The 26,391-nt window shown below is 39.8% G+C and overlaps 4 protein-coding genes and 1 pseudogene across 7 annotated transcripts; 4 read left to right on the forward strand and 1 right to left on the reverse strand.

Moving 5' to 3' along the window:
- Nucleotides 1-1,099: 1,099 nt before the first annotated feature.
- LOC143324385 (trypsin-1-like) lies at nt 1,100-23,268 on the reverse strand (annotated as a pseudogene).
- On the forward strand, nt 3,039-4,346 carry LOC143325195 (trypsin-1-like). Of its 2 annotated transcripts, none has more exons than XM_076738134.1 (6): nt 3,039-3,078; nt 3,180-3,330; nt 3,440-3,694; nt 3,811-3,937; nt 4,090-4,191; nt 4,299-4,346. In XM_076738134.1, exons 1-6 carry the CDS (start codon nt 3,039-3,041, stop codon nt 4,344-4,346), a joined length of 723 nt encoding a protein of 240 aa, XP_076594249.1. The 2 variants fall into 2 exon arrangements, with proteins under 2 accessions (XP_076594249.1, XP_076594248.1); XM_076738133.1 differs by having other exon boundaries at nt 3,440-3,690; nt 3,801-3,937.
- On the forward strand, nt 11,708-13,003 carry LOC143325193 (trypsin-1-like). 2 transcript variants are annotated; one of them, XM_076738131.1, is made up of 6 exons: nt 11,708-11,747; nt 11,849-11,999; nt 12,109-12,363; nt 12,480-12,606; nt 12,747-12,848; nt 12,956-13,003. In XM_076738131.1, exons 1-6 carry the CDS (start codon nt 11,708-11,710, stop codon nt 13,001-13,003), a joined length of 723 nt encoding a protein of 240 aa, XP_076594246.1. The 2 variants fall into 2 exon arrangements, with proteins under 2 accessions (XP_076594246.1, XP_076594245.1); XM_076738130.1 differs by having other exon boundaries at nt 12,109-12,359; nt 12,470-12,606.
- Nucleotides 16,164-17,458, forward strand: LOC143325186 (trypsin-1-like). 2 transcript variants are annotated; one of them, XM_076738120.1, is made up of 6 exons: nt 16,164-16,203; nt 16,305-16,455; nt 16,561-16,815; nt 16,932-17,058; nt 17,199-17,300; nt 17,411-17,458. In XM_076738120.1, the coding sequence occupies exons 1-6, from the start codon at nt 16,164-16,166 to the stop codon at nt 17,456-17,458; spliced, it is 723 nt and encodes a 240-aa protein (XP_076594235.1). The 2 variants fall into 2 exon arrangements, with proteins under 2 accessions (XP_076594235.1, XP_076594234.1); XM_076738119.1 differs by having other exon boundaries at nt 16,561-16,811; nt 16,922-17,058.
- Nucleotides 23,269-23,289: 21 nt separating the features above from the next.
- Nucleotides 23,290-24,561, forward strand: LOC143325194 (trypsin-1-like). The gene is made up of 6 exons (XM_076738132.1): nt 23,290-23,329; nt 23,431-23,581; nt 23,664-23,914; nt 24,025-24,161; nt 24,302-24,403; nt 24,514-24,561. The coding sequence occupies exons 1-6, from the start codon at nt 23,290-23,292 to the stop codon at nt 24,559-24,561; spliced, it is 729 nt and encodes a 242-aa protein (XP_076594247.1).
- Nucleotides 24,562-26,391: the final 1,830 nt, after the last annotated feature.

Consider the following 26,391-nt stretch of genomic DNA (forward strand, 5'->3'; position numbering starts at 1 on the left):
GAGTCTGCCTTTGGGGAAACTAATTAGAATCTCTGTATTGTTTTTTTTGTTTGTTTGTTTGTTTGTTTGCTTCTTAAATCTTTCATGCATAAGTTAGTTTTGTTGTGGGACAAATTGCAGCTTTGTCTTTCTTATCAGTACACGGTGACATCATGTAAATTGTAAATTCCAGCATAACTTTGAACAACTCCAGCCCCACTCAAATAAAGTACACATATGTCAAAACTGCACTTAAGTATAATACTTGAGTAAACGTCTTTTGTTACATTACACCACTGGTAGAAAGCACTTTGCATAAATATAAGAGAGAAATTATTATAGAATGAAACAAGTGTGATTTTAAGTGTCTTTATATGAACTCTGGCAGCCTGAGTTCATATAAAGACACTGTGAAACTGTTTGCTTCCTCCTGAGGCAAACAGTTTCACACAGCAACAACAACAACAACAACAACAACACTGGAATAATTTTAAAGTTTAAAGAAAATCAATATTTTTATTTCACTTATGTTAATTTTTTGATTTTTACTTGCTTTCCTGTTCACTTAAGAATCCATTCGTATCAACAATAATAACCTGCGACCTGTTGAAAACTTCAACAGATTTGCTTCATTAGTCACATGGGCTTTCTGTCACTAAAAGCTGAAAAAAAGCTAAAAATTCATCCTTATTTTCAATATCTAGACTGATTTCTTTATTACCATGATTCTCCAAAATACCTGAAAAGACTGTGTACAATAGATTAGTCAGTTATTTAAATGGTAGACAACCGAGAATTCACAATTGGTGTAGTCTTTGGTGTGTCAGAGGCTTTTGGCTCTATAGATCATAATCTAGTATTAAATGAGCTTCAAGCCCCAGATGACACTGGACGTAACTGGTTTAAAAGCTACTTGCTTAACAGAAACCGGTTTCACTTCGCAGTCGCTCCTCAATTCTACAGCAGTGTGTTAATGAGGTACGGGAACAGTGTAAGAAAGCAGTGCAAATACATGTTATTGTATAATCTTTTCTCCTCTTTGGTATCTTTATTCTAGTATCTCTTGCTTAAAAACTGTGTGCTTTTCTCTCTTTTAGATATTTGGAAAAACACTTAAATGTTAGGTGGGTTCTTTCTATAAGCCCTCAGGGGTTTTTCATCACACCATTTTTTATGTTATTGGATATTTCTTCTCTTTTGTTTTACTTTTTTCTATTTAAATGAACAAAAAAAAAAAAGGAAAAAAATGCAGTGGTTGAATGGTGGAGAGAATAGCTGGACATTGTGCTGCATAGTCATTCAGTCTGCACACAGACCTGAAAGATGTTAGTCAGTTTGTTCCAGTGGAAACATTAAAGGAGGTAATAGTTGTATTTTTAGTGCCTGCAGTGAAATGTAACCTTGGCGTAGACACCAGGATGATTACAGCCCCAGGACATAACACCCTGCAGCTCACCATCACACAGGACGAGACCACCAGAGTCACCCTAAGAGAAGGAGAAATATTATGCTCACATTGTAAATCATTGCAATGCTATATTTAATTATGGCATGAATAAGAATTAGAAAAGAGTTAAAAAATACATTCCATTTTCAATATATGGTCATAGAAAATATACACACAGGCACAAATCCTTGTCTTCCTCCAGGTGTCTGCGCAGAACATGGGGACAGTCCTCATTAGACATGGGAATGTCCAGACACTGCAGCTTGTTGCTGTCAGCAGCTGCAGCAAGAAAACAAAAGTGAAATGTGCATTAGGGATGGATGGCTGTAGGCAAACGTACATTTACACACACAGTGAATGAGAAGGTGTATCCAAACTTTTGACTGAAAAGGTAGAAAAGTCAGCCAAGATAAAATCCTAGAGTACATGAAACTTAAATTTTAACAACCCTCATATAGTGACTGGCACATAATGGGTGTATAAGCTGAAGTTAAGGTATTCAGAGACCTTAATTTCAATGTTGAGCTCAGGATGACTACCGTATGAGATATAATACTTAGTTAGTTCATTTTTCTAAAAAGCAATTTAACTTTTTTCTCAAAAAGCAAATGAAACAGTCATTTAAGAACATCTATAAAAGTGAGAAAAAAATACTATGAAAAATGCAACTGTCAACAAAAAAAACAGTGTGCATAGCAGACAGATCTGCACTGAATTTTAACCCAAATGTCAGAATAATTCATTGTATAATGGCATAGACTTTAATGCAGAGTTGTTGATTATTATGTAGTCAGTTATAATTCCTTGACGTGGTCTATCTACAAACATGTGGGTTGGTTTTCCTGTGAGAGTCACATTCAGCAACTGTTGTTGTGAACCAAACCACCTGCAGAGCTGCAGCCATGTTTTCACAGCACAAATCCATCCACATCAAGGTTAACCATCACAAGAAACAGTCTGTGCCGAGTACAGATGCAATCCCAAAAATAAAGTTCATGTTTGGATGTTTAGTTTCAAAAATCACAGCATCATGTCAACTATCTATCAAAAATTGTAGTTTTTGTTCCTGAGATAAGTGAACCAATTTAAAGGACAGATGTAGATAGATAGATAGATACTTTATTCATCCCCATGAGGGGAAATTCGGGTGTCCAGTAGCACACATGAACAGATAAAAACAGATAAAAACACACATTACCAATAAAATAATAAATATAAATATTTAAAAGATAATAAATTAATGAATAAATGATGTGCACAGTTTAACAGTTTGTCATTTGAATAAAGCTTTTTCATATAAATACACACATTTTCTATATCAGCAATTTTAGAATGCTTTTAAGTGTTTATTTGTCTCATGTCCCTCCTTTAGAACTGCATTTATTTGAAAGATTTGCCAGTAATACGATTTCGCCCATGCTGTCAGTCAGCACAGACCACCCACAGCAAACTTAATATTTGCTTTTCCAATACCCACAAATCATTGTTCCAGGATGTTGATTGGTCAAAAATAACCTTGGAGGTGTGTTCAGCAGGGAACGAGGACAGGAACCATTCTATATAAACCAGGACTCCAACAGAAGTCTCTCATCAACAGGATCAAACAGCAACCATGAGGTCTCTGGTCTTCCTTCTGCTCATCGGAGCTGCTTGTAAGCTTGTGTCTTTCTTCCTGTTTTCATTAGTTCTCATCACTGAAGTAAACAAAGCATTCAGTGGGTTCCTGACTATTTGGCCTCCTGTGTGTTTTCAGTCGCCACCGATGACGACAAGATCGTCGGAGGGTATGAGTGCGCACGCCACTCCCAGCCCCACCAGGTGTCTCTGAATATCGGGGCGCACCATTGTGGTGGCTCCCTGGTCAATGAGAACTGGGTTGTGTCTGCTGCTCACTGCTACAAGTCGTATGTCACTCCTTGATATTTTAAAGACAAAGTGTTGCATGTTGGAATCAAACTGATTTTGAGAGCCATGATGAAACTCAGCTGCAGTAATCTTCTCTTTCCTCTCCAGCCGTTTTGAGGTCCGTCTCGGAGAGCACAACATCAGGGTCAACGAGAACACCGAGCAGTTCATCCGCTCCTCCCGTGTCATCCCTCACCCCAATTTCAATGAGGCCACAAACGCTAATGATATCATGTTGATCAAGCTGAGCCGGCCCGCCGTCTTCAACCAGTATGTGCAGCCTGTGGCTCTGCCCACCAGCTGCGCTCCTGCTGGCACCATGTGCACAGTCTCTGGATGGGGTGAAACCATGAGCTACAGTGAGTAAGGTTTTCTGCATTTTAACAGAATGTTTCAGGGCAACATTCATTTCCATTTGTTTTGTTTGATTAAAACCTTTTCCACCTATTCTTTGTTTTTCACATTGTAGGTGTTGACAGCAACAAGCTGCAGTGTCTGCAGGTCCCCATCCTGTCTCAGAGAGACTGTAGAAAGTCCTACCCCGGCATGATCACTAACGACATGTTCTGTGCTGGATACCTGGAGGGAGGCAAGGACTCTTGTTGGGTATGTAACAAGAAGACTCTGCAGAGGTCCTTGTCCTACACCAGTGCAACATTTTCTTCACATTTAACATTTTTCAGTTTTAGTATTGAAGTTAATTGAAATAGTTCATTTTATTTCATTCTGTGTATTGTTCTTAATCTCTCTGTTCTCAGGGTGACTCTGGTGGCCCCGTCATCTGCAACGGTGAGCTGCAGGGTGTTGTGTCCTGGGGCATTGGATGTGCTGAGAGGAACCACCCCGGTGTTTACGCCAAGGTAAACCAAAAATAGCTATGTATAATCATTAAAAAAGCTGTTTGAAATCAATCATATTTGCCACTGGCCGTCCATACTGACAAACCTCGTCCTGTCTCCATTCACAGGTCTGCGACTTCACCGACTGGCTGGAGAGCACCATGGCCAGCAATTAAGTTTGATCCTGCGATCACCATCCTCTGCTGCCTTTCCTCTGTCATTCTAACAACAGTGTTGTCGGAAAGTGCAGCCAATTTCCAAATGACTCAATAAAGTCTTTCACCTTGACTGAAACACGGTTTTTCTTTCTCCTGTTTTGCCTGTGTCTTCCTACATCATGGTATTATCATCACAATGCTCATAATCATGCTTTGATATTTCCCTGAATATTTACTTTACTTATTTATTTTACTTTCATGCTCTTAAGGATACAGTAGAAACAAGGGAATTACTGGTTATCCTGTATATATTTTATTTGGACATCCAAAGTGGTGAAATGACACTACATGCGGCAGCTGCACGGTTTGACTTAACTGTTTGTGCTGCTGGTTTGAATAGACATCAAACAATGCAGATGCAGATGATACCCAGCTATATATATTGATGAAACCAGATGAAAACCGATCAGTTAACTAACTCCAAGCATGTCTGAAAGACATAAAGACCTGGATGACCTGCAACATTTTGTTACTAATTTCAGACAAAACAAAAAAAGAAGTTCTAATTTTTGGCCCAAAACACCTTAGAAACTCACTGTCTGATATGGGCTGAGGAAATGGCTGGACTCCAGATGCAAAACACAGATATTGACAATTTGAATAATAAAAGGATTTATTGTCACAAAAGGAAATATTGATCACTGAGAGGCAGATCCAGTAAAGAGCAGGCAAGCAGGTGAGGTGAGTCAGCAGGTTTTCAGGTGGTGAACTGGGCCTTAGGAGACTTGGCAGGTTTATACACGGTTACAGGAGCCAGAGACAGCAGGAGACCACACTTCGTGATTCAGAAGACAGACAAAACAAACAGTCTTGAGCATGAACAAAGCACAAGGAGAGCTAAACGGCTGAGACGCGTTATCAGGCTAATAAGTGAAACAATCTGACGAAGACTGGAGAGGTGATCTAGGTTTTTATCCTGTGGCTGGTATTTATGGACTGGCTGCAGCTGTGGTGGCTGATTGGCACGAGGAACAGGTGTAGGTGAGACGTGAATGCAGAGGAATCACCCAGTCCAAGCATGCATACACACACACACCCACACACACACACACACACACACACACACACACACACACACACACCCCCTCTAAATTTCAAAGACTGCCTTTTTTTCTTGTCTCAAAACAATGCAGACAAACCAGACCATGCATTTGTTACTTCCTGGATGGATTATTGCAATTCCTTGTTATCTATGTGCCCCCAATACATTGCTCAATACTCTCCAGCCGATCCAGAATGCTGCAGCACAGATTCTGGAAAGGAGGAAAAGAGATCATATCTCATCCATATTCTTCTCTCACTTCTCTCTATCACACTCTCACAAAGGACTTTTTTATTATCCCAAAACAACACTGTGTTCCCAGAATGCAGGCGTACTTATGGTTCCTAAAATCTCCAAAAGCAGAATGGGAGCCACAGACTTCAGCTATCAAGCTCCTCTCCTGTGGAACCATATTCCAGTCTTGGTCCGGAAGGCAGACACCCTCTATACATTTAAGGCTTAAAACTTCACATTTTGATCATGCTTACAGTTAGGGCCGGCTCAAGCTTGCCTTGGACCAGCCCTTAGTTATGCTACTATAGGATTAGACTTCCAGGGAACTTCCCATGACACACCAAGCTCCTCTCTTCTTCTCTACCTCTCCATCTGTGTGCAGGCATGTCCTTCCAAGGCATGTGACCAACATGGTTTCTTCCGCGGAGTCTTTGTGCGTTCTTGTCTCCCAGCTTCCCACGGATGGTGCTTGAACCTGGATTGTGGATTAGGGTTACGCCTCCTGCAGTGGCCCTGCCTGACATCCACTGCACGTGCTATTACTCTCAGCCATACTTCCATTATTATTAGATTCGTAGTGTTGCTATTATGTATATATAGTATCTGTTACTAATATGTGCACACATCACATATACAAATATATCATACATGTATATACTATACTAGATATACTACATATGTATCATATACAATTTTATTATTACTCAAATATCTGTTATTACAGCTGTTATTGCATTTCTGTCCAAAACCACTGCCCCTTTTCTCTCTCTCCTCTCTCTCTCTCTCTCTCTCTCTCTCTCTCTCTCTCTCTGTCTGTCTCTCTCTCTCTCTCTCCCACACACACACACACACACACACACACACACACACACACACACACACACACACACAACCAGTCGAGGCAGATGGCTGCCCATCCAGAGCCTCGCTCTGCTTGAGGTTTCTGCCTGTTAAAAGGAAGTTTTTCCTCGCCACTGTCACTCAGTCCTGTCTCATGGGGGAATTGTTGGGTCTCTGTAGATAGAGTATGGTCTGTACCAGCTCTATGTGGAAAGTGTCCTGAGACAACTTCTGAAAGACAGATCCTGTCAGTGAGAGGACTCCACCTGGAACCCTGGTTTATAACCACAGTCAGGAAAGCCGCCCTGGATCCGGCCGTCCTCATTGGTCAATGAAGAGCCAATCTCTGAAGCAGGGGGTTGGGATTAGGCGATTCATTTCCAGAGTTAGGCAAGATAAAAAAAATAAACACTTTTCATTCCAGAAGTAAGGATGGCTTTCTTGACAGCAAATTTAGGAAGTCATGAGGAAAAGCATGAATATAGATAAAATTATACTAGCCGCTGGATTTCATATCCATTCATGTATTTCACTACAAGTAAAAAAGGATTCTTCTATGATGCAAAATATATGGACAGTGTGTTAATTTAAAAATGTTTTCGATGTGTTATCGCTTTGTTTTTTTTAACAGTAACGTGAAAAAAAGGGATTTTTAGCAAAGAAACATTTTCTAACTAAATTCCTACATTGTTACTACGTGTTTCTTAATGACCGCACATGACTTGTTCAATAAAATTATTAATTCTTTGTTTTCTTATTATTAGGGCTGGCTTTTAATCTTGATTAACATGATGACAGAGAGGTTGAACATTTCAATATTCTTTTCAGAAAACTCCTGAGATGAAGAGCATTGTACTTTCTTGCAGTTGCAGGCACTGTGCTGAAATAAAGTGACAGTTATGCATTCTTTATACTTTATATATTATATATATTATACTCAATTACATTTCAGAGAGAGGTATTGTTTTTAATCAGCTTTACTGTTCTATCGGCTGTAGTTACTCAGCAGAATTATGCTTTAGATGCAAAAATTATGACTTCTAAAATATAATTTATTGTCTTAATTAGTACATGGAATTTGATCACTTCATCCAACTCATCTCTATATATAAACCTCAAAAATGAAACAGTCTACAAGAGAGCCATCATTCACAATGAGTACTTCTACTGCTTTTTACTTTTTTCTTTTTCTTTTTTTTTTTTTTGGTTACTTAAAAAATTTAATGCAGGTTTTTCAATAGATTATTTAGCATTGTTAATTTTTTCTTGTGTTTGTAAAGGTTTGACTCCACCACAAGTTTGTTGAAAGCTGGCTTGTGTTTTATCAATCAGATTGCTCAGGGACACCGTTATATTTAGATGTGCGTGGACGTAGTATCTCACAGCTGTGTGTTTCCCAGCACCTGTTAGCTGAAACTAAATTCAGATATGAGGAGTGAGCCTGCCTTTGGGGAAACAAATTACAATCTCTGTAATATTCTTCTACGAAATAGGTAGAAAGCAGTGGTGTGGAAGTATTCAGATCCTTTACTTAAGTAAAAGTAGCAAGACCACAATTAAAAATACTCTGGTCCCGCATTTGAAATTCTGTTTTAGTAAAACTACCAGTATAATCAGGAAATTCATTCAAAGAATCAAAAGTAAAAGTAATTATTACGAAAAATATGACCATACTTTTTAAATCTTTCATGCACAAGTTAGTTTTGTTTTGGGACAAATTACAGCTTTGGCTTTCATGGTGATATCATGTAAATTCCAGCATAACATTCTCTATATGGCATAAAGTTTACCTAAACGGAAAATATCAGCATTTAACCATGAATGATGCTCTCATATTTCAAAGGTTGTATTGTGCCATTGTTCTAATGATCTCAGAATGAACAAAAAGTTTCAAAATTCAGTTTCCATTGACAAAAGAGACGGTGAGGGGACAGCTGATTAAGAAAATATAATAGTTTTTATAGAAATACTTCTTGGATGTTTGTGTCCTGAATATCAACTCTTGACCAATGAAAATGAAGGAAAAGAAAATCAATATTTTAACACTCCCAGCCCAACACTCAAAGTTGAAATTCATCATTATCTTGAAATTCTAGACCAATTTCTCCATTATCATGATTCTCCAAAATACTTGAAAAGATTGTGTACAATAGATTAGTCAATTATTTAAGGGGTAAGAAGTTACTGTTTGACTGTCCGTATGGATTTCGTTTCTATGGCCTTTGTCCAACCAGCTCACAGAACAGTTACAGCTTTAGACATCAAAGAATTCACAATTAAAGTATTATTTGATGCGTCAAAAGCTTTTAACACTCTAGATCATAATTTCACTAACAAAGACCACGCCACAAAGATACAGATTTACAGTCGTTTAATATGTCTTGGGATGACTAGTATGTGCAGATTAAAGGAGGGATGAAAGAATGAGGGTCGAGGGGTGAAGGGATGAAAGGATGAGGGGATGGGGGTTGAGGGATGGAATGGTGAAGGGGAGGAGATATGAAGGGATGAAGGATGAGGTCAAAGAGAATGAAAGGGGAAGGGGTAGGAAGGAGGACACGAAAGAATGGATGGTGGACTCTGGGTCTTGGATGGACAGGGTTCAATGTTAGATAGGTGTTGGCTGCTGGTTTGGTGACAAGAGGAAACCAGGGAAGGTAGAGACTCAGGGTGGGGCAGCCGTCTCTTCTGATGTCCTCTGAGCCCCCTTTATTGAGATGGGAGGTAAGGGAGGGAGAAAAGGAGAGCAGAAGAAGGGAGGTTGGGGGGAAGGGGAGCAGAAAACGAGCTGAAGGGGAAATGAATGAATCAGGAGCGCTTAAATACTTTGGTGCGGAAATAGGGTGTGTTTGAGGCGTGGTCTTGTTTCTGAACTTAGTCATTAAACTTCATATAGTATTAAATGAGCTTCAAGCCCAGATGGCACTGGATTTAACTGGTTTAAAAGCTACTTGCTTTACAGAAACAACTGACTCATCATACAGTCACATACAGTGTGGTCTTCCACAGGGTTCCGTACTAGGTCCTCTTTTATTTCTTATATACAAAAATGCTTTGCATTTGATATCAAAAAGAAGTGCTCTTTGTTTCACATGCTGATGATACCAATGTTTTCCTTAAAGATAAAGGTGAACATAGGCTGACAACATGTATGAACAATGTTCAAGACAGGATGGATATTGACTAAATTATCCCGTAATGTTGAAGAGTGCCTGTATGATCTTCAGGCTTAAAAAAGAACCATATCTGGTCATCTTTGCCCCATTCTCATAGCTAATAATGTGCTTGAATATGTTTCCCATGTTAAGTTCTCAGGTGTAATCCGAGATGATTTGCTTAATTGGACAAAACATATTTCTTTTTTGGTAATTGTATTCTCTTCCCTCTTTTAGATATTTTGAAAAAACAATTTTGTCTGTAAATGTTTCACATGCATATAGTGTGTGTCTTCAGTGTTCTTTAGTAATAGGTGGGTTCCTTCTAGAAGCCCTCAGGGTTTTTTTCATCCCATGTTTTTATGTTATTAGATATTTTTTCTCTTTTGTTTTATTTTTTTCTTTTTATATGCATAAATGAAAGGACGGAAACAGAGGCTGAATGGTGGAGTTACTAGCTGGACATTGTGCTGCAAAGCCATTCAGTCTGCACACAGACCTGAAAGATATGAGTCAGTTTGTTCCAGTAGAAACATTAAAGGAGGTAATAGTTATACTTTTAGTGCCTGCAGTGAAATGTAACCTTGGCGTAGGGACCAGGGTGGTTACAGCCCCAGGACATAACACCCTGCAGCTCACCATCACACAGGACAAGACCACCAGAGTCACTCTAAAAGAAAGAAAGAGAATTATTATACTACATTGCAATGCTTTATTTAATTATCGCATGTCATGGCAATAAAAAAAAATGGAATTAGAAAAGAGTGAAAAATGTATTTCAATGTAAATATGTGGCCATACAAAAAATATGGAGACAGGCGGAAATTCTTGCATCCCTCCAGGTATCTGTCTACACACAGCAGCTGCAGCAAGAAAACCAAAGGGAAGTGTGCATTAGGGATGGATGGTTGGAGACTGTAGGCAGATGTGCAATAAATAATTAATACCACATGATTCCACATGTGTTATTTCATAGTTTTGATGTTTTAAGTGTCAATCTACAATGTAGAAGATAATAAAAATACAGAAAAACCATTGAATGAGAAAATGTGTCCAAACCGTTGACTGATTGAATGAGTGCAGAAAGTAAACCAAAACATAATCTTAGAGTACATGAAACTTAAATTTCAATAACCCTGATATAATGACTGGTATATAATGGGTGTATATGCTGAAATTAAGGCATTCAAAGTTAATTTTTCTAAACAGCAATTTAACTTTTTCTCACAACAGCAATTGAAACAGTCATTTAAGAATATCTATAAAAGTGAGAAATATCACCCAACCAAAATGTCAGAATAATTCATTGTATAATGGCATAGATTTTAATGCAAAGTTGTTGATTATTATGTAGTCAGTTATAATTCTTTGACGTGGTCTATCTACAAACATGTGGGTTGGTTTTCCTGTGAGAGTCACATTCAGCAACTGTTGTTGTGAACCAAACCACCTGCAGAGCTGCAGCCATGTTTTCACAGCACAAATCCATCCACATCAAGGTTAACCATCACAAGAAACAGTCTGTGCTGAGTACAGATGCAATCCCAAAAATAAAGTTTACTCATCAGCAATGTCACATGGGATATTTAGTTTCAAAAGTCACAGCATCCTGTAAACTATCTTGTGAAACAAGAGCATGGAAATTGTAGTCGTTGTTCCAGAGATAAGTGAACCAATTTAAAGGACAGACATGCACTCAGAGATCAATCAATCCAAAGAATAAAGCGTTTTACTATAAATGCACAAACTTCCAACACTGGATTTCGAGAATGCTTTTAAGTGTTTCTTAGTCCATGTCCCTCCTTGAGAACTGCATTTAAGTGAAAGATGTGCCAATAATACGATTGTGCCCACGCAGTCTATCAGTCTAAACCACCCACAGCCAACTTAATATTTGCTTTTCCAATGCCCACAAATCATTGCTCCAAGATGTTGATTGGTCAAAAATAACCTCGGAGGTGTGTTCAGCAGGGAACAAGGAAAGGATCCAGTGTATATAAACCAGGACTCCAACAGAAGTCTCTCATCGACAGGATCACACAGCAATCATGAGGTCTCTGGTCTTCCTTCTGCTCATCGGAGCTGCTTGTAAGCTTGTGTCTTTCTTCCTGTTTTCATTAGTTCTCATCACTGAAGTAAACAAAGCATTCAGTGGGTTCCTGACTATTTGGCCTCCTGTGTGTTTTCAGTCGCCACCGAGGACGACAAGATCGTCGGAGGGTATGAGTGCGCACGCCACTCCCAGCCCCACCAGGTGTCTCTGAATGTTGGCTACCATACGTGTGGTGGTTCCCTGGTCAATGAGGACTGGGTTGTGTCTGCTGCTCACTGCTACCGGTCGTATGTCACTCCTTGATATTTTAAAGACAAAGTGTTGCATGTTGGAATCAAACTGATTTTGAGAGCCATGATGAAACTCAGCTGCAGTAATCTTCTCTTTCTTCTCCAGCCGTTTTGAGGTGCGTCTTGGAGAGCACAACATCGGGATCAGAGAGAACACCGAGCAGTTCATCAGCTCCTCCCGTGTCATCCCTCACCCAAACTATGGCACCAACGGCTATAACAATGACATCATGTTGATCAAGCTGAGCAAGCCCGCCGTGTTGAACCAGTACGTGCAGCCTGTGGCTCTGCCCACCAGCTGCGCTTCTACTGGCACCATGTGCAGAGTCTCTGGCTGGGGCAACACCATGAGCTCCAGTGAGTGAGGTTTTCTGGCTTTTAACAGAATGTTTCAGGGCAACGTTTGTTTCCATTTGTTTTATTTGATTAAAACCTTTTCCACCCATACTTTGTTTCATTCATTGTAGCTGCTGATAGTGACAAGCTGCAGTGTCTGGAGATCCCCATCCTGTCTCAGAGCGTCTGTAGAGAGTCCTACCCCGGCATGATCACTGACGACATGTTCTGTGCTGGATACCTGGAGGGAGGCAAGGACTCTTGCCAGGTATGTAACAAGAGGACTCTGCAGAGGTCCTTGTCCTACACCAGTGCAACATTTTCTTCACATTTAACATTTTTCAATTTTAGTATTGAAGTTATTTTAAGTTAAAATCTTTGTATTGTTCTTCTTTTCTCTGTTCTCAGGGTGACTCTGGTGGCCCCGTGGTGTGTAACGGTAAGCTGCAGGGTGTTGTGTCCTGGGGCTACGGATGTGCTGAGAGGAACTACCCCGGTGTCTACGCCAAGGTAAACCAAAAATGTCTCTTTGTGATGAGTAATATCGATGCTTGAAATCAACCATATTTGCCACTGGCTGTCCATACTGACAAACCTCGTCCTGTCTCCATTCACAGGTCTGTGTCTTCACCAACTGGCTGCAGAGCACCATGGCCAGCAATTAAGTTTGATCCTGCGATCACCATCCTCTGCTGCCTTTCCTCTGTCATTCTAACAACAGTGCTGTTGGAAAGTGCAGCCAATTTCCAAATGACTCAATAAAGTCTTTCATCTTCATGTGTTTCAGTCAAGTTTTTCTTTCTCCTGTGTCTTCCTACATCATGGTATTATCATCACAATGCTCATAACCATACTTTGATATTTCCCTAAATATTTATACTTTCATGCTCTTAAACATACAGTTGAAACAAGGGAATTACCGGTTATCCTGTATCTGTACATACTTTATTTAGACATCCAAACTGGTGAAATGACAAACATTGTTATTACAAAAATAAGCCACACAACATGCTGCAGCCCCTGCAATCGACTGGCGACCAGTTCAGGGCATACCCCGCCTCTCGCCCGTTGACAGCTGGGATAGGCTCCAACTGACTGAATCTGACTGAACTGATGTCCATTCAATCCAGCATAACATAAAAGCTGGAGGGCAAATAGGGCTAAATGCTAAGTGTTTGCACAACTACACTTGATTTTGGGTGCATCTTTTTGATTTGTCCTTTAATGATGCATCTCATTTTAAAATGATATTAACTTAATATGTATTCATTTTACTCAGAATTACCTAAACAGCCCATTACCGTGAGAGTCGCATCAAGCCAAATTACTTACAGAGAAATCCACACTGATAAAAATACAGACTGGTTGACCACAGTCTGGACAACAAGACAAGAAGACACAAGGAGTCCTGGAAACCTAAAAACTAAAGAATCAGAGACTGGACTGAGGCTGAGACGTTCTGTCTGGTAAAATGTGACAAATATAATTCTATTCTGGTGGAATACTGTGGAAATCTAAGCACAACGTGGGACTGTATGTCATAAACTGTGTCAGTGTCTCACTGAATGTCACAAAAACACCGCCTCAGTGGGCTGTATTCACTGATTATTACTGTCGTTTACCTGAATTTAATGGCATTTTTGATTCAACAGTGCTTCACTTTTTCTCAGGAACATATTCAATTGTTTTTTTTCTGAGTGCATTTGCTTTTACATATTTTTATTCATTGATGTATTGAATATTTTCAGAAAACGATAAAAATAAAGAAAAGCCAGTGAATGACAAGGTGTGTCCAAACCTTTGACAAACACTGACAGTATCAGAGTATATGAAACTTAGATTACAACAAGTCTAACATAATGACGGGCACATAATGGATGTATTTCTTGTAATGAAATTAAGGCATTCAGGGACCTTAACTTTTGGGTCAACTCAGCATAATTGCTGTTTCAGCAAATAATACTGGAATCCATTGCATTATTCTAATTGTTTGTTGACAATTCATGTCATTTCTATGACACTTAACAGACACTGTGACAAACATTATGTGGTTGAAAAAGGAAGTCAGATAATGTAAGAAAAAGTAAGTAAAAAACATCAAGTATCCCAATATTAACTAAGAAAATAAAGTACATAGTGGGCAGAGCTGCACTGTATTTTAACACAGATATCAGGAGAATTAACTGTGTGTACATTTTATTGTTTTTGATTATACTGTGGTCAGTTATAGTGAATTACTTCTTGTGCAATGAAACATGTTTTTATTGTGCCACCAACACTGCTCCGACCTACCTGAACTCTCTAGCTAGACTCTTTTCTTCGGTGGTTCCCCGGTGGTGGAACGAGTTAACAAACTCCATTCGTTCTGCAGAGTCCCTCTCGATCTTTAGGAAAAGACTAAAGACCAACTTTACTGAACACCTTCTTTCTTTAAAAATAAAAATAAAAAAATCCTCTCTTTTCACTCTGTGCACTCTATGCATTACTTTGTAGCAATGTTTCATAGCACCTACGTCCAATTGGACCAGAAAGTTGCATTAGGGCACTTCGTCTTGTTGTTCTCCCCCGAATAGAACCTTGCTTGTGATGTATGAAAATCTCACATATACGTTGTTTTGGATGAAAGCGTCTGCCAAGTGACAAATTATGTAATTGTAATTGTAATTATTGTGTTCTATATTTGTCTAAGATGTGCAATTCAGTTGTTTTCCTTTGAAAAATTGAGCCATCCTCTCTCAAGGCAAAAATTATTTCTATAATCTTGCATAGAATGTACATATATAGTGATTTTGATTTTTTTTTTTTTTCTTGTGTTTTTCATCTTTTTCTATGTCTCTTTTTTATTCTTGCTTTCTGTAACAACCTAATTTCTCCAGCATGGGATCAACAGAGTTTTATCTTGTCTTATAATTCATTATCACTTAAACAATGTTCTGAAAACATCATCAGATTACTTTGAAGACAAAAAAGAAGTTAAAAATCATTCGTTTGACAGTGAGGCTTAAACCAAAACACTTTTAAGGATGCTCAAGGAAAGGTGTCCGAACTGCTAATTTCATGGAATAATTGTGCAATTAAGTGATTTTGTCTCTTGGTGTTTTCTCTTATCACTTCACTGAATCAGCATTTTTTGAGGTCTTCTATCTAAAGACACGTGGTTGGTTTTCCTGTGAGAGGCACATTCAGCAACTGTTGTTGTGAACCGGGCCATCTGCAGAGCAGCAACCAGGTCTTCACCGCATATATCCATCCACGTCAAGGTTAACCATTACAAGAAACATGCTGTGCTGAATGCATATGCAATCCCATACATTATGGGTAAACATCAATGTTTAGTGTTTAGTTTAGAGAAGTCACAGCATCATGTAAACTTTCTAATGAAACCAGAGCTACAAAATCGTAGTTTTTGATCCTGAGATAACTGATCTAATTAAAAGGACATATATGCACTCAGAGATCAATCAATCCATGACAAATAAATAAAACTGTTTCATACAAAGGCCCAAATTTGATGTATCAGGATCAGGAATTTCAAAATGGTTTTTAATGCTTGTTTGTCCATCCTTTACAAGTTAATGTGAAAGATTTAGAAATAATAATTTATTAATTGTAATATACAATTTCAGCCATACAGTCTATCAATGCAGTTCACCCTACAGCAAACTTAATATTTGCTTTTCCTATACCTACAAATCATTGTTCCAGGATGTTGATTGGTCAAAAGTAATCTTGGGGGTGTGTTCAGCAGGGAACGAGGACAGGAACCATTCTATATAAACCAGGTCTCCAAGACAAGTCTCTCATCAACGGGATCACACAGCAATCATGAGGCCTCTGGTCTTCCTTCTGCTCATCGGAGCTGCTTGTAAGCTTGTGTCTTTCTTCCTGTTTTCATTCGTTCTCATCACTGACGTAAACAAAGCATTCAGTGGGTTGCTGACTATTTGGCCTCCTGTGTGTTTTCAGTCGCCACCGAGGACGACAAGATCGTCGGAGGGTATGAGTGCGAACGCCACTCCCAGCCCCACCAGGTGTCTCTGAATGCTGGGTACCACTTCTGTGGTGGCTCCCTGGTTAATGAGAACTGGGTTGTGTCTGCTGCTCACTGCTACAAGTCGTATGTCACTCCTTGATATTTAAAAGACAAAGTGTTGCTTGATGCAAACTGATTTTAAGAGGCATCAAGAAACATGGCTGCACTAATCCTCACTTTCTTTTCCAGCCGTGTTGAGGTGCGTCTTGGAGAGCACAACATCAGGGTCAACGAGAACACCGAGCAGTTCATCCGCTCCTCCCGTGTCATCCGCCACCCAAAATACAACGCCTACAACATCGACAATGACATCATGTTGATCAAGCTGAGCAAGCCCGCCGTGTTCAACCAGTATGTGCAGCCTGTGGCTCTGCCCACTCGCTGTGCTTCTGCTGGCACCATGTGCACAGTCTCTGGCTGGGGCAGCACCATGAGCTCCAGTGAGTGAGGTTTTATACATTTCAACAGAATGTTTCAGGGCAACATTCGTTTCCATTTGTGTTATCTGGTTTAAACTTTGCCCACCCGTACTTTGTTTTTCACAATGTAGCTGCTGACAGCAACAAGCTGCAGTGTCTGGAGATCCCCATCCTGTCTCAGAGAGACTGTGATAAGTCCTACCCTGGCATGATCACCGACGCCATGTTCTGTGCTGGATACCTGGAGGGAGGCAAGGACTCTTGCCAGGTATGTAACAAGAGGACTCTGCAGAGGTCCTTGTCCTACACCAGTGCAACATTTTCTTCACATTTAACATTTTTCAAATTTAGTATTGAAGTTATTTTAAGTTAAAATCTTTGTATTGTTCTTCTTCTCTCTGTTCTCAGGGTGACTCTGGTGGCCCCGTGGTGTGTAAAGGTAAGCTGCAGGGTGTTGTGTCCTGGGGCTACGGATGTGCTGAGAGGAACCACCCCGGTGTCTACGCCAAGGTAAACCTGAAATATTTCTTTATGATAAACAATATCACTGTTTGAAATCAACCATATTTGCTACTACTGGCCGTCCTTACTGACAAACCTCGTCCTGTCTCCATTCACAGGTCTGCCTCTTCACTGACTGGCTGCAGAGCACCATGGAAAGCAATTAAGTTTGATCCTGCGATCACCATCCTCTGCTGCCTTTCCTCTGTCATTCTAACAACAGTGTTGTTGGAAAGTGCAGCCAATTTCCAAATGACTCAATAAAGTCTTTCAATTTGACTGAAACACTGTTTTTCTTTTTCCTGTTTTGCCTGTGTCTTCCTAAATCATGGTATTATCATCACAATGCTCATAACCATGCTTTGATATTTCCCTAAATATTTATACTTTCATGCTCTTAAACATACAGTTGACACAAGGAAATTACTGGTTAACTTTTATCTTTACATTATTTAGACATCCAAACTGGTGAAATGACAAACATTGTTATTACAAAAATAAGCCACACAACATGCTGCAGTTGCATGTAATTGGTTTGACTGAACTGATGTCCATTCAAACCAGCAGCTCAAATAAGTCCTACACAAACAAACAATGCAAGAAAGAGCATTGATCATTTGTTACATGAGTGATATAAAAGTTAATCCTTTCAAAGCTAGAATTTGTGACTTTAATGCTTAAAATTTTTAAAATTATATAACTTGATTTCTATTCATTTTATTTAGACTTACCTGAACAGCCCATTATTGTGAGAGAGTTGCATCAAGCCAGTATACTTATGGAGCAAACGACACCCCCACCAAGAAATGAAATAGATAAACAAGACCAAGAGACAAAATAGAAGCACTGCAGTTATGTTAAGAATTGTGAGACAATTTGAAGGAGCAGAAAATAATTTTACTGACTCTGAGACTGCGATGCTCACAACTCTGAAGCAGAAACAGAGCTGATAAAAATACAGACTGAGTGAACACAGTCTGGACAACAAGAAAAAATGATAAAAGCAGACCTGAAAACCTGAAAAGTACGGTCCACAAGGTTTTGTGCTTGTACTGATGCCATTCACCCGAGACATGCTTCCTTTAGGCGACATTATCAGGAAACACTCCATTAGTTTTCAATGTTTTGCAGATGATACCCAGCTATATTTATGAATGGATCCAGATGAAACTAATTAATTAAACTCCGAGCATGTCTTAAAAACGTAAAGACTTTTTGTTATTATTCAGACAAAACTGAAGTTAAAGTGCATGGCCCTAAAACACCTTAGAAACTATCTGTCTGATATGGGCTGAGGAAATGACTGGAGTCCAAATGCAGGACACAGATACTGACAATTGGAATAATAAAAGGATTTATTGTCACAAAAGGAAATATTGATCACTGAGAGACAATCCATGCAGACCCAGCAAAGGGTAGGCAAGTGAAGTGAGTCAGCAGGTTTTCAGGTGGTGAACTGGAGCTGGGCAGACTTGGTAGGTTGATGGATGAGGAGATGATCCAGAGACACAAGAAAAACACATTTAGTAACTCAGAAGGCAGACAAGGCAAACAAATTTGAGTATGATCAAAGCACAGAGAGAGCTCATTCACAGAGATGTCTTATCAGGCTAGTCAACACTCTGGTGATGACTGGTGAGGACATCTGGGTTTTTATCCTGTGGCTTGTGATGATGGATTGGCTGCAGCTGTGGTGGCTGATTGGCACAAGGAACAGGTGTAGGTGAGACATGATTGCAGAGGAATCACCAAGTCCAGACACACACAGAAGGACAGACCACAAGAGAGGACTTCCAGGACACAATGGAGAAGGGAAAAACACAGAGAAACACAAGGAAAGGGAGGAGGAGGCACGGGCATCTGAACACTATATGATGATACAGCAATTCTGGATGGCATTGCACAGGCCTCCAGATTTTAAGAACTACCTTTCGTCACCAAGGTTCCATTCTAAAAAAAATACAGGCAGATCTTGTCTTAAAACACTGCAAAAAAAAAAAAAAAAAAAACTAGACCATGCATTTGTTACTTCCAGGCTGGATTATTGCAATTCCTTGCTATCTATCTGCCCCAATACATTACTCAGTATTCTCCAGCTGATGCAGAATGCTGTGTTTGGACAAAGACAAGGAAAGAGATCATATTTCATCCATATTAGCCACTCTGCACTGGCTCCTGTAAAATCAAGAATAGAATTTAAATGCTTCTCCTGACCAACAAAACCTTAATTGGGCACCATCTTATCTTCAAGAGCTCATAGAGCCCTACTACTCCAATACAACACTGCATTCCCAGAATGCAGGCGTACTTATGGTTCATAAAGTCTCAAAAAGCAGAATGGGAGGCAGAGACTTCAGCTATCAAGCTCCTCTTCTGTGGAACTATATTCCAGTGTTGACTTGGGAGGCAGACACCCTCTTTACATTTAAGAGTGGGCTTAAAACTGCATTTTGATAATGCTTACAGTTAGGGCTGGCTCAAGCTTGCCTTGGACCAGCCCTGAGTTATGCTGCTATAGGATTTGACTGCTGGGGGACTCTCTCTTTCTTCTTCTCTACCTCTCCCTCTGTAAGTATATATGTATGCATAATCATACACACCCACCCACACACCCACCCACACACACACACACACACACACACACACACACACACACATATATATATATATATACTATTCTTAGTTCAATGTCAATAATTAAAGTTGTCATTGTTGCAGTCCTTGCCATTCTGTGCAACTCCCCGTTCGCTCTCGCTCTCTCACACACATACAAACACATACACAACCAGTTGAAAGCCTTGTTCTGCTTGAGGTTTCTGCCTGTTAAAAGGAAGTTTTTCCTCGCCACTGTCACTCAGTCCTGTCTCATGGGGGAATTGTTGGGTCTCTGTAGATAGAGTATGGTCTGTACCAGCTCTATGTGGAAAGTGTCCTGAGACAACTTCTGAAAGACAGATCCTGTCAGTGAGAGGACTCCATCTGGAACCCTGGTTTATGACCACAGTCAGGAGAGCCACCCTGGACCTGGCCGTCCTCATTGGTCAATGAAGAGCCAATCTCTGAAGCAGGGGGTTGGGATTAGGCAATTCATTTCCAGAGTTAGGCAAGATAAAAAAATAAACACTTTTCATTCCAGAAGTAAGGATGGCTTTCTTGACAGCAAATTTAGAAAGCATGAACATAAATAAAATTATATTTGGTTCTGGATTATGTATCCATTCATGTATCACACCACGAGTAAAGAGGATTCTTCTAGGATAAATAATATCTGGACAGTGTGTTAATTTAAAAACGTCTATGGTTGTATTATCGCTTTGTTTTTTTAACATTAACATGAACAAACAAAGGATTTATGTCAAATAAAACATTTTCTAACTAAATTCCTACATCGTTACTAAATGTTTCTTAATGACCACACATGACCATTGTCATAAAATTATTAATTCTTTGTTTTCTTATTATTAGGACTGGCTTTAATCTTGATTAACATGATGACAGAGAGGTTGAACGTTTCAATATTCTTTTCAGAAAACTCCTGAGATTAAGAGCATTGTACCTATGTGCAGTTGCAGGCACTGTGCTGAAATAAAGTGACAGTCATGCATTCTTTATACTTTGTATAACTCAATTACATTTCAGAGAGAAGTATTGTTTTTAATCAGCTTTACAATTCTATTGGCTGTGCTTACCCGGCAGAATAATGCTTTAGAAAAAATATAATCTCTAAAATGTGATTTATTGCTATTAAGTAGTATATGGAGTTTTATTTAGCATCATTTTGTCCAATTCAGTCTATAAAAACATCAATACTTAAACAGTCTACAAGAAAACTTTTTTCACAATGAGTACTTCTACCACTTTTTTTTTTTTTTTTTTTTTTACTTCAGGATTTGAAAGCAGGTTTTTCAGTGGATTATTTAGCATTGCGACTTTTTTTTGTTTCTTTATTCTTTTGTCTTTTTTTTTTTTTAATGGTTTGACGACCTACTTGTTGGAAGTTTGACTTGCGTTTCATTGGTTAGATTTCTCAGGGACACAAGTCATCGTTATATTTAGATGTGCCTGGATGTGGTATCTCACAGATGTGTGTTTCCCAGCACCTGTTAGCTGAAACTAAATTCAGATATGAGGAGTGAGTCTGCCTTTGGGGAAACAAATTAGAAATAGGTAAAAAGCAGTAGTATACATATCTTAAATATGAAACAAGTACATCTAAAATCAGTCTGGAGTGCTCATACTGTCCTATTATTTCAAATCCTGGAGTTGTTTAACTTATTTGGCATGAATAAACTACAGATAAGTACTTTAATAGGTACTTTTGTGTTTCAATTTCTTTACAATTCCATCTTTTTTTTCTTTTTGTCCTCGTTGGTATTTTAATTTCTAGTATTTCTTGTTTGGAAATTGTATTCTCTTCCCTCTTTTAGATATTTTTGAAAAACACTGGAGTCTGTAAATGTTTGGCAAGCATATACAGCTGTCCTCACTGTTTTTTAATAATAGGTGGGTTCCTTCTGAAAGACCTCAGGGGTTTTTTCATCGCACCAAGTTTTTATGTTATTGGATATTTTTTCTCTTTTATTTTTTCTACACATGCACAAACAAAAGGGAAAACAACAGAGGTTGCATGGTGGAGTTACTAGCTGGCCAATGTGCTGCATAGTCATTCAGTCTGCACACAGACCTGAAAGATATTAGTCAGTTTGTTCCAGTGGAAACATTAAAGGAGGTAATAGTTATACTTTTAGTGTCTGCAGTGAAATGTAACCTTGGCGTAGACACCAGGATGATTACAGCCCCAGGACATAACACCCTGCAGCTCACCATCACACAGGACGAGACCACCAGAGTCACTCTAAAAGAAAGAAAGAGAATTATTATACTACATTGCAATGCTTTATTTAATTATCGCATGTCATGGCAATAAAAAAAAATGGAATTAGAAAAGAGTGAAAAAAAGGAAAATATATAGACAGGCGGAAATTCTTGCATCCCTCCAGGTATCCAGCATAGAACATGAGGACAGTCCTCATCAGAGATGTCTACACACAGCAGCTGCAGCAAGAAAACAGAAGAGAAGTGTGCATTAGGGATGGATGGTTGGAGATTGTAGGCAGATGTGCAATTAGACACATCAGAGATGTATGTTTGTCTGAAATGTTTTTTTCTGCTCACTGGAGCTCATGGTAATGCCCCAGCCAGTGAGTTTGCACATGCTGCCAGCAGGGGCAAAGCTGGTGGGCAGAACCACAGGCCTCACAAAGTTGTCGAGGGTGGTGGGCTTTCTCAGTCCAAGCAGCATGATGTCTTCTCAAGGGTGTAGCCATTATAGAAGGAGGGCTAGATGATATGTCAAGCACCAGTGAACTGCTGTTTACCCCCAGAGACTCCAGTGTTGTGCTCACCTGTTCAGCAAAAGTCAATTGAGGTGATGACCTCATGAAGCTGGTTGAGACAATGCCAACAGTGTGGAAAGCTGTCATCAAAGCAAAATGTGGCTACGTTGAATAAGCTAAAATATAAAATATTGTTTTTAAAGTGTTAATTGTGAAACATTCTGTGCTGAATACCAATTTAATCCCACTTCTAAAGGGTACTTATTAACAATGCCACATGGAATATTTTCTTTAGGATAATTTAATGACAGACGTGCACTCAGAGATCAATCAATCCAAAGAATAAAGCGTTTTATTATAAATGTACAAATTTGCTACGTTGGATTTCGAGAAGTGTTTATTAGTCCATGTCCCTCCTTGAGAACTGCATTTAAGTGAAAGATGTGCCAATAATACGATTGTGCCCACGCAGTCTATCAGTCCAAACCACCCACAGCCAACTTAATATTTGCTTTTCCAGTACCCAGAAATAATTGTTCCAAGATGTTGATTGGTCAAAAATAACCTCGGAGGTGTGTTCAGCAGGGAACGAGGAAAGGATCCAGTGTATATAAACCAGGACTCCAACAGAAGTCTCTCATCAACAGGATCACACAGCAATCATGAGGTCTCTGGTCTTCCTTCTGCTCATCGGAGCTGCTTGTAAGTTTGTGTCTTTCTTCCTGTTTTCATTAGTTTTCATCACTGAAGTAAACAAAGCATTCAGTGGGTTCCTGACTATTTGGCCTCCTGTGTGTTTTCAGTCGCCACCGAGGACGACAAGATCGTCGGAGGGTATGAGTGCGCACGCCACTCCCAGCCCCACCAGGTGTCTCTGAATGTTGGCTACCACACGTGTGGTGGTTCCCTGGTCAGCGAGTACTGGGTTGTGTCTGCTGCTCACTGCTACCGGTCGTAAGTGTTGCATGTTGGAATCAAACTGATTTTGAGAGCCATGATGAAACTCAGCTGCAGTAATCTTCTCTTTCTTCTCCAGCCGTTTTGAGGTGCGTCTTGGAGAGCACAACATCGGGATCAGAGAGAACACCGAGCAGTTCATCAGCTCCTCCCGTGTCATCCGCCACCCATCCTACAGTAACTACGGCTATGACTTTGACATCATGTTGATCAAGCTGAGCCGGCCCGCCGTCTTGAACCAGTACGTGCAGCCTGTGGCTCTGCCCACCAGCTGCGCTCCTGCTGGCACCATGTGCTTAGTCTCTGGCTGGGGCGACACCATGAGCTCCAGTGAGTGAGGTTTTCTACATTTTAACAGAATGTTTCAGGGTAACATTTGTTTCTATTTGTTTTATTTGATTAAAACCTTTTCCACCCATACTTTGTTTTACTCATTGTAGCTGCTGATGGTGACAAGCTGCAGTGTCTGGAGATCCCCATCCTGTCTCAGAGCGTCTGTAGAGAGTCCTACCCTGGCATGATCACTGACGACATGTTCTGTGCTGGATACCTGGAGGGAGGCAAGGACTCTTGCCAGGTATGTAACAAGAGGACTCTGCAGAGGTCCTTGTCCTACACCAGTGCAACATTTTCTTCACATTTAACATTTTTCAATTTTAGTATTGAAGTTATTTTAAGTTAAAATCTTTGTATTGTTCTTCTTCTCTCTGTTCTCAGGGTGACTCTGGTGGCCCCGTCATCTGCAACGGTCAACTGCAGGGTGTTGTGTCCTGGGGCTACGGATGTGCTGAGAGGAACCACCCTGGTGTCTACGCCAAGGTAAACCAAAAATGTCTCTTCATGATGAATAATATCGATGCTTGAAATCAACCATATTTGCTACTACTGGCCGTCCATACTGACAAACCTCGTCCTGTCTCCATTCACAGGTCTGCTTCTTTAGCGACTGGCTGGAGAGCACCATGGCCAGCAATTAAATTTGATCCTGCGATCACCATCCTCTGCTGCCTTTCCTCTGTCATTCTAACAGTGCTGTTGGAAAGTGCAGCCAATTTCCAAATGACTCAATAAAGTCTTTCACCTTCATGTGTTTCAGTCAAGTTTTTCTTTCTCCTGTGTCTTCCTACATCATGGTATTATCATCACAATGCTCATAACCATGCTTTGATATTTCCCTAAATATTTATACTTTCATGCTCTTAAACATACAGTTGAAACAAGGGAATTACTGGTTATCTGTACATACTTTATTTAGACATCCAAACTGGTGAAATGACAAACATTGTTATTACAAAAATAAGCCACACAACATGCTGCAGCCCCTGCAATCGACTGGCGACCAGTTCAGGGCATACCCCGCCTCTCACCCGTTGACAGCTGGGATAGGCTCCAACTGACTGAATCTGACTGAAGAAGAAGAAGAATCAGAGGGACAATCCCCTTTATTCGTCACACAGATACATGCATCATGCCTACACACGCCATGCACTGGTGAAATTTATCTTCCGCCTTTAACCCATCCTGGTCGTCCTTCCTCCGCGGCAGACCGCGGCAGACCAGGAGCGGTGGGCTGCCATCCAACCGGCGCCGGGGACCCAGTTCCTTGTGTCACCATTGGTCAGGTGGTGATCTTCTTGCATGTTTTTTTAGTGGGGGTATATTTTATGCAAACTCCACACAGAAAGCAGCAGGCAGCGAAGGCATGGTGGAGGACACACCCCCGGTGCCCGCAGCGAGAATCGAACCCGGGACCTTCTTGCTGTGAGGCGACAGTGTTGCCACCGTGCCACCGTGCCACCTTGAACTGATGTCCATTCAATCCAGCATAACATAAAAGCTGGAGGGCAAATCGGGCTAAATGCTAAGTGTTTGCACAACTACACTTGATTTTGGGTGCATCTTTTTGATTTGTCCTTTAATGATGCATCTCATTTTAAAATGATATTAACTTAATATGTATTCATTTTACTCAGAATTACCTAAACAGTCCATCACCGTGAGAGTCGCATCAAGCCAAATTACTTACAGAGAAATCCACACTGATAAAAATACAGACTGGTTGACCACAGTCTGGACAACAAGACAAGAAGACACAAGGAGTCCTGGAAACCTAAAAACTAAAGAATCAGAGACTGGACTGAGGCTGAGACGTTCTGTCTGGTAAAATGTGACAAATATAATTCTATTCTAGTGGAATACTGTGGAAATCTAAGCACAACGTGGGACTGTATGTCATAAACTGTGTCAATGTTTCACTGAATGTCACAAAAACACCGCCTCAGTGGGCTGTATTCACTGATTATTACTGTCGTTTACCTGAATTTAATGGCATTTTTGATTCAACAGTGTTTCACTTTTTCTCAGGAACATATTCAATTGTTTTTTTTCTGAGTGCATTTGCTTTTACATATTTTTATTCATTGATGTATTGAATATTTTCAGAAAACGATAAAATTAAAGAAAAGCCAGTGAATGACAAGGTGTGTCCAAACCTTTGACAAACACTGACAGTATCAGAGTATATGAAACTTAGATTACAACAAGTCTAACATAATGACGGGCACATAATGGATGTATTTCTTGTAATGAAATTAAGGCATTCAGAGACCTTAACTTTTGGGTAAGTAAAAAACATTAAGTATCCCAATATTAACTAAGAAAATAAAGTACATAGTGGGCAGAGCTGCACTATATTTTAACACAGATATCAGGAGAATTAACTGTGTCTACATTTTATTGTTTTTGGTTATACTGTGGTCAGTTATAGTGAATTAGTTCTTGTGCAATGAAACATGTTTTTATTGTCT

Source organism: Chaetodon auriga, chromosome 8, assembly GCF_051107435.1.
Source record: "Chaetodon auriga isolate fChaAug3 chromosome 8, fChaAug3.hap1, whole genome shotgun sequence".
In the NCBI taxonomy this organism is placed as follows: domain Eukaryota; kingdom Metazoa; phylum Chordata; class Actinopteri; order Chaetodontiformes; family Chaetodontidae; genus Chaetodon; species Chaetodon auriga.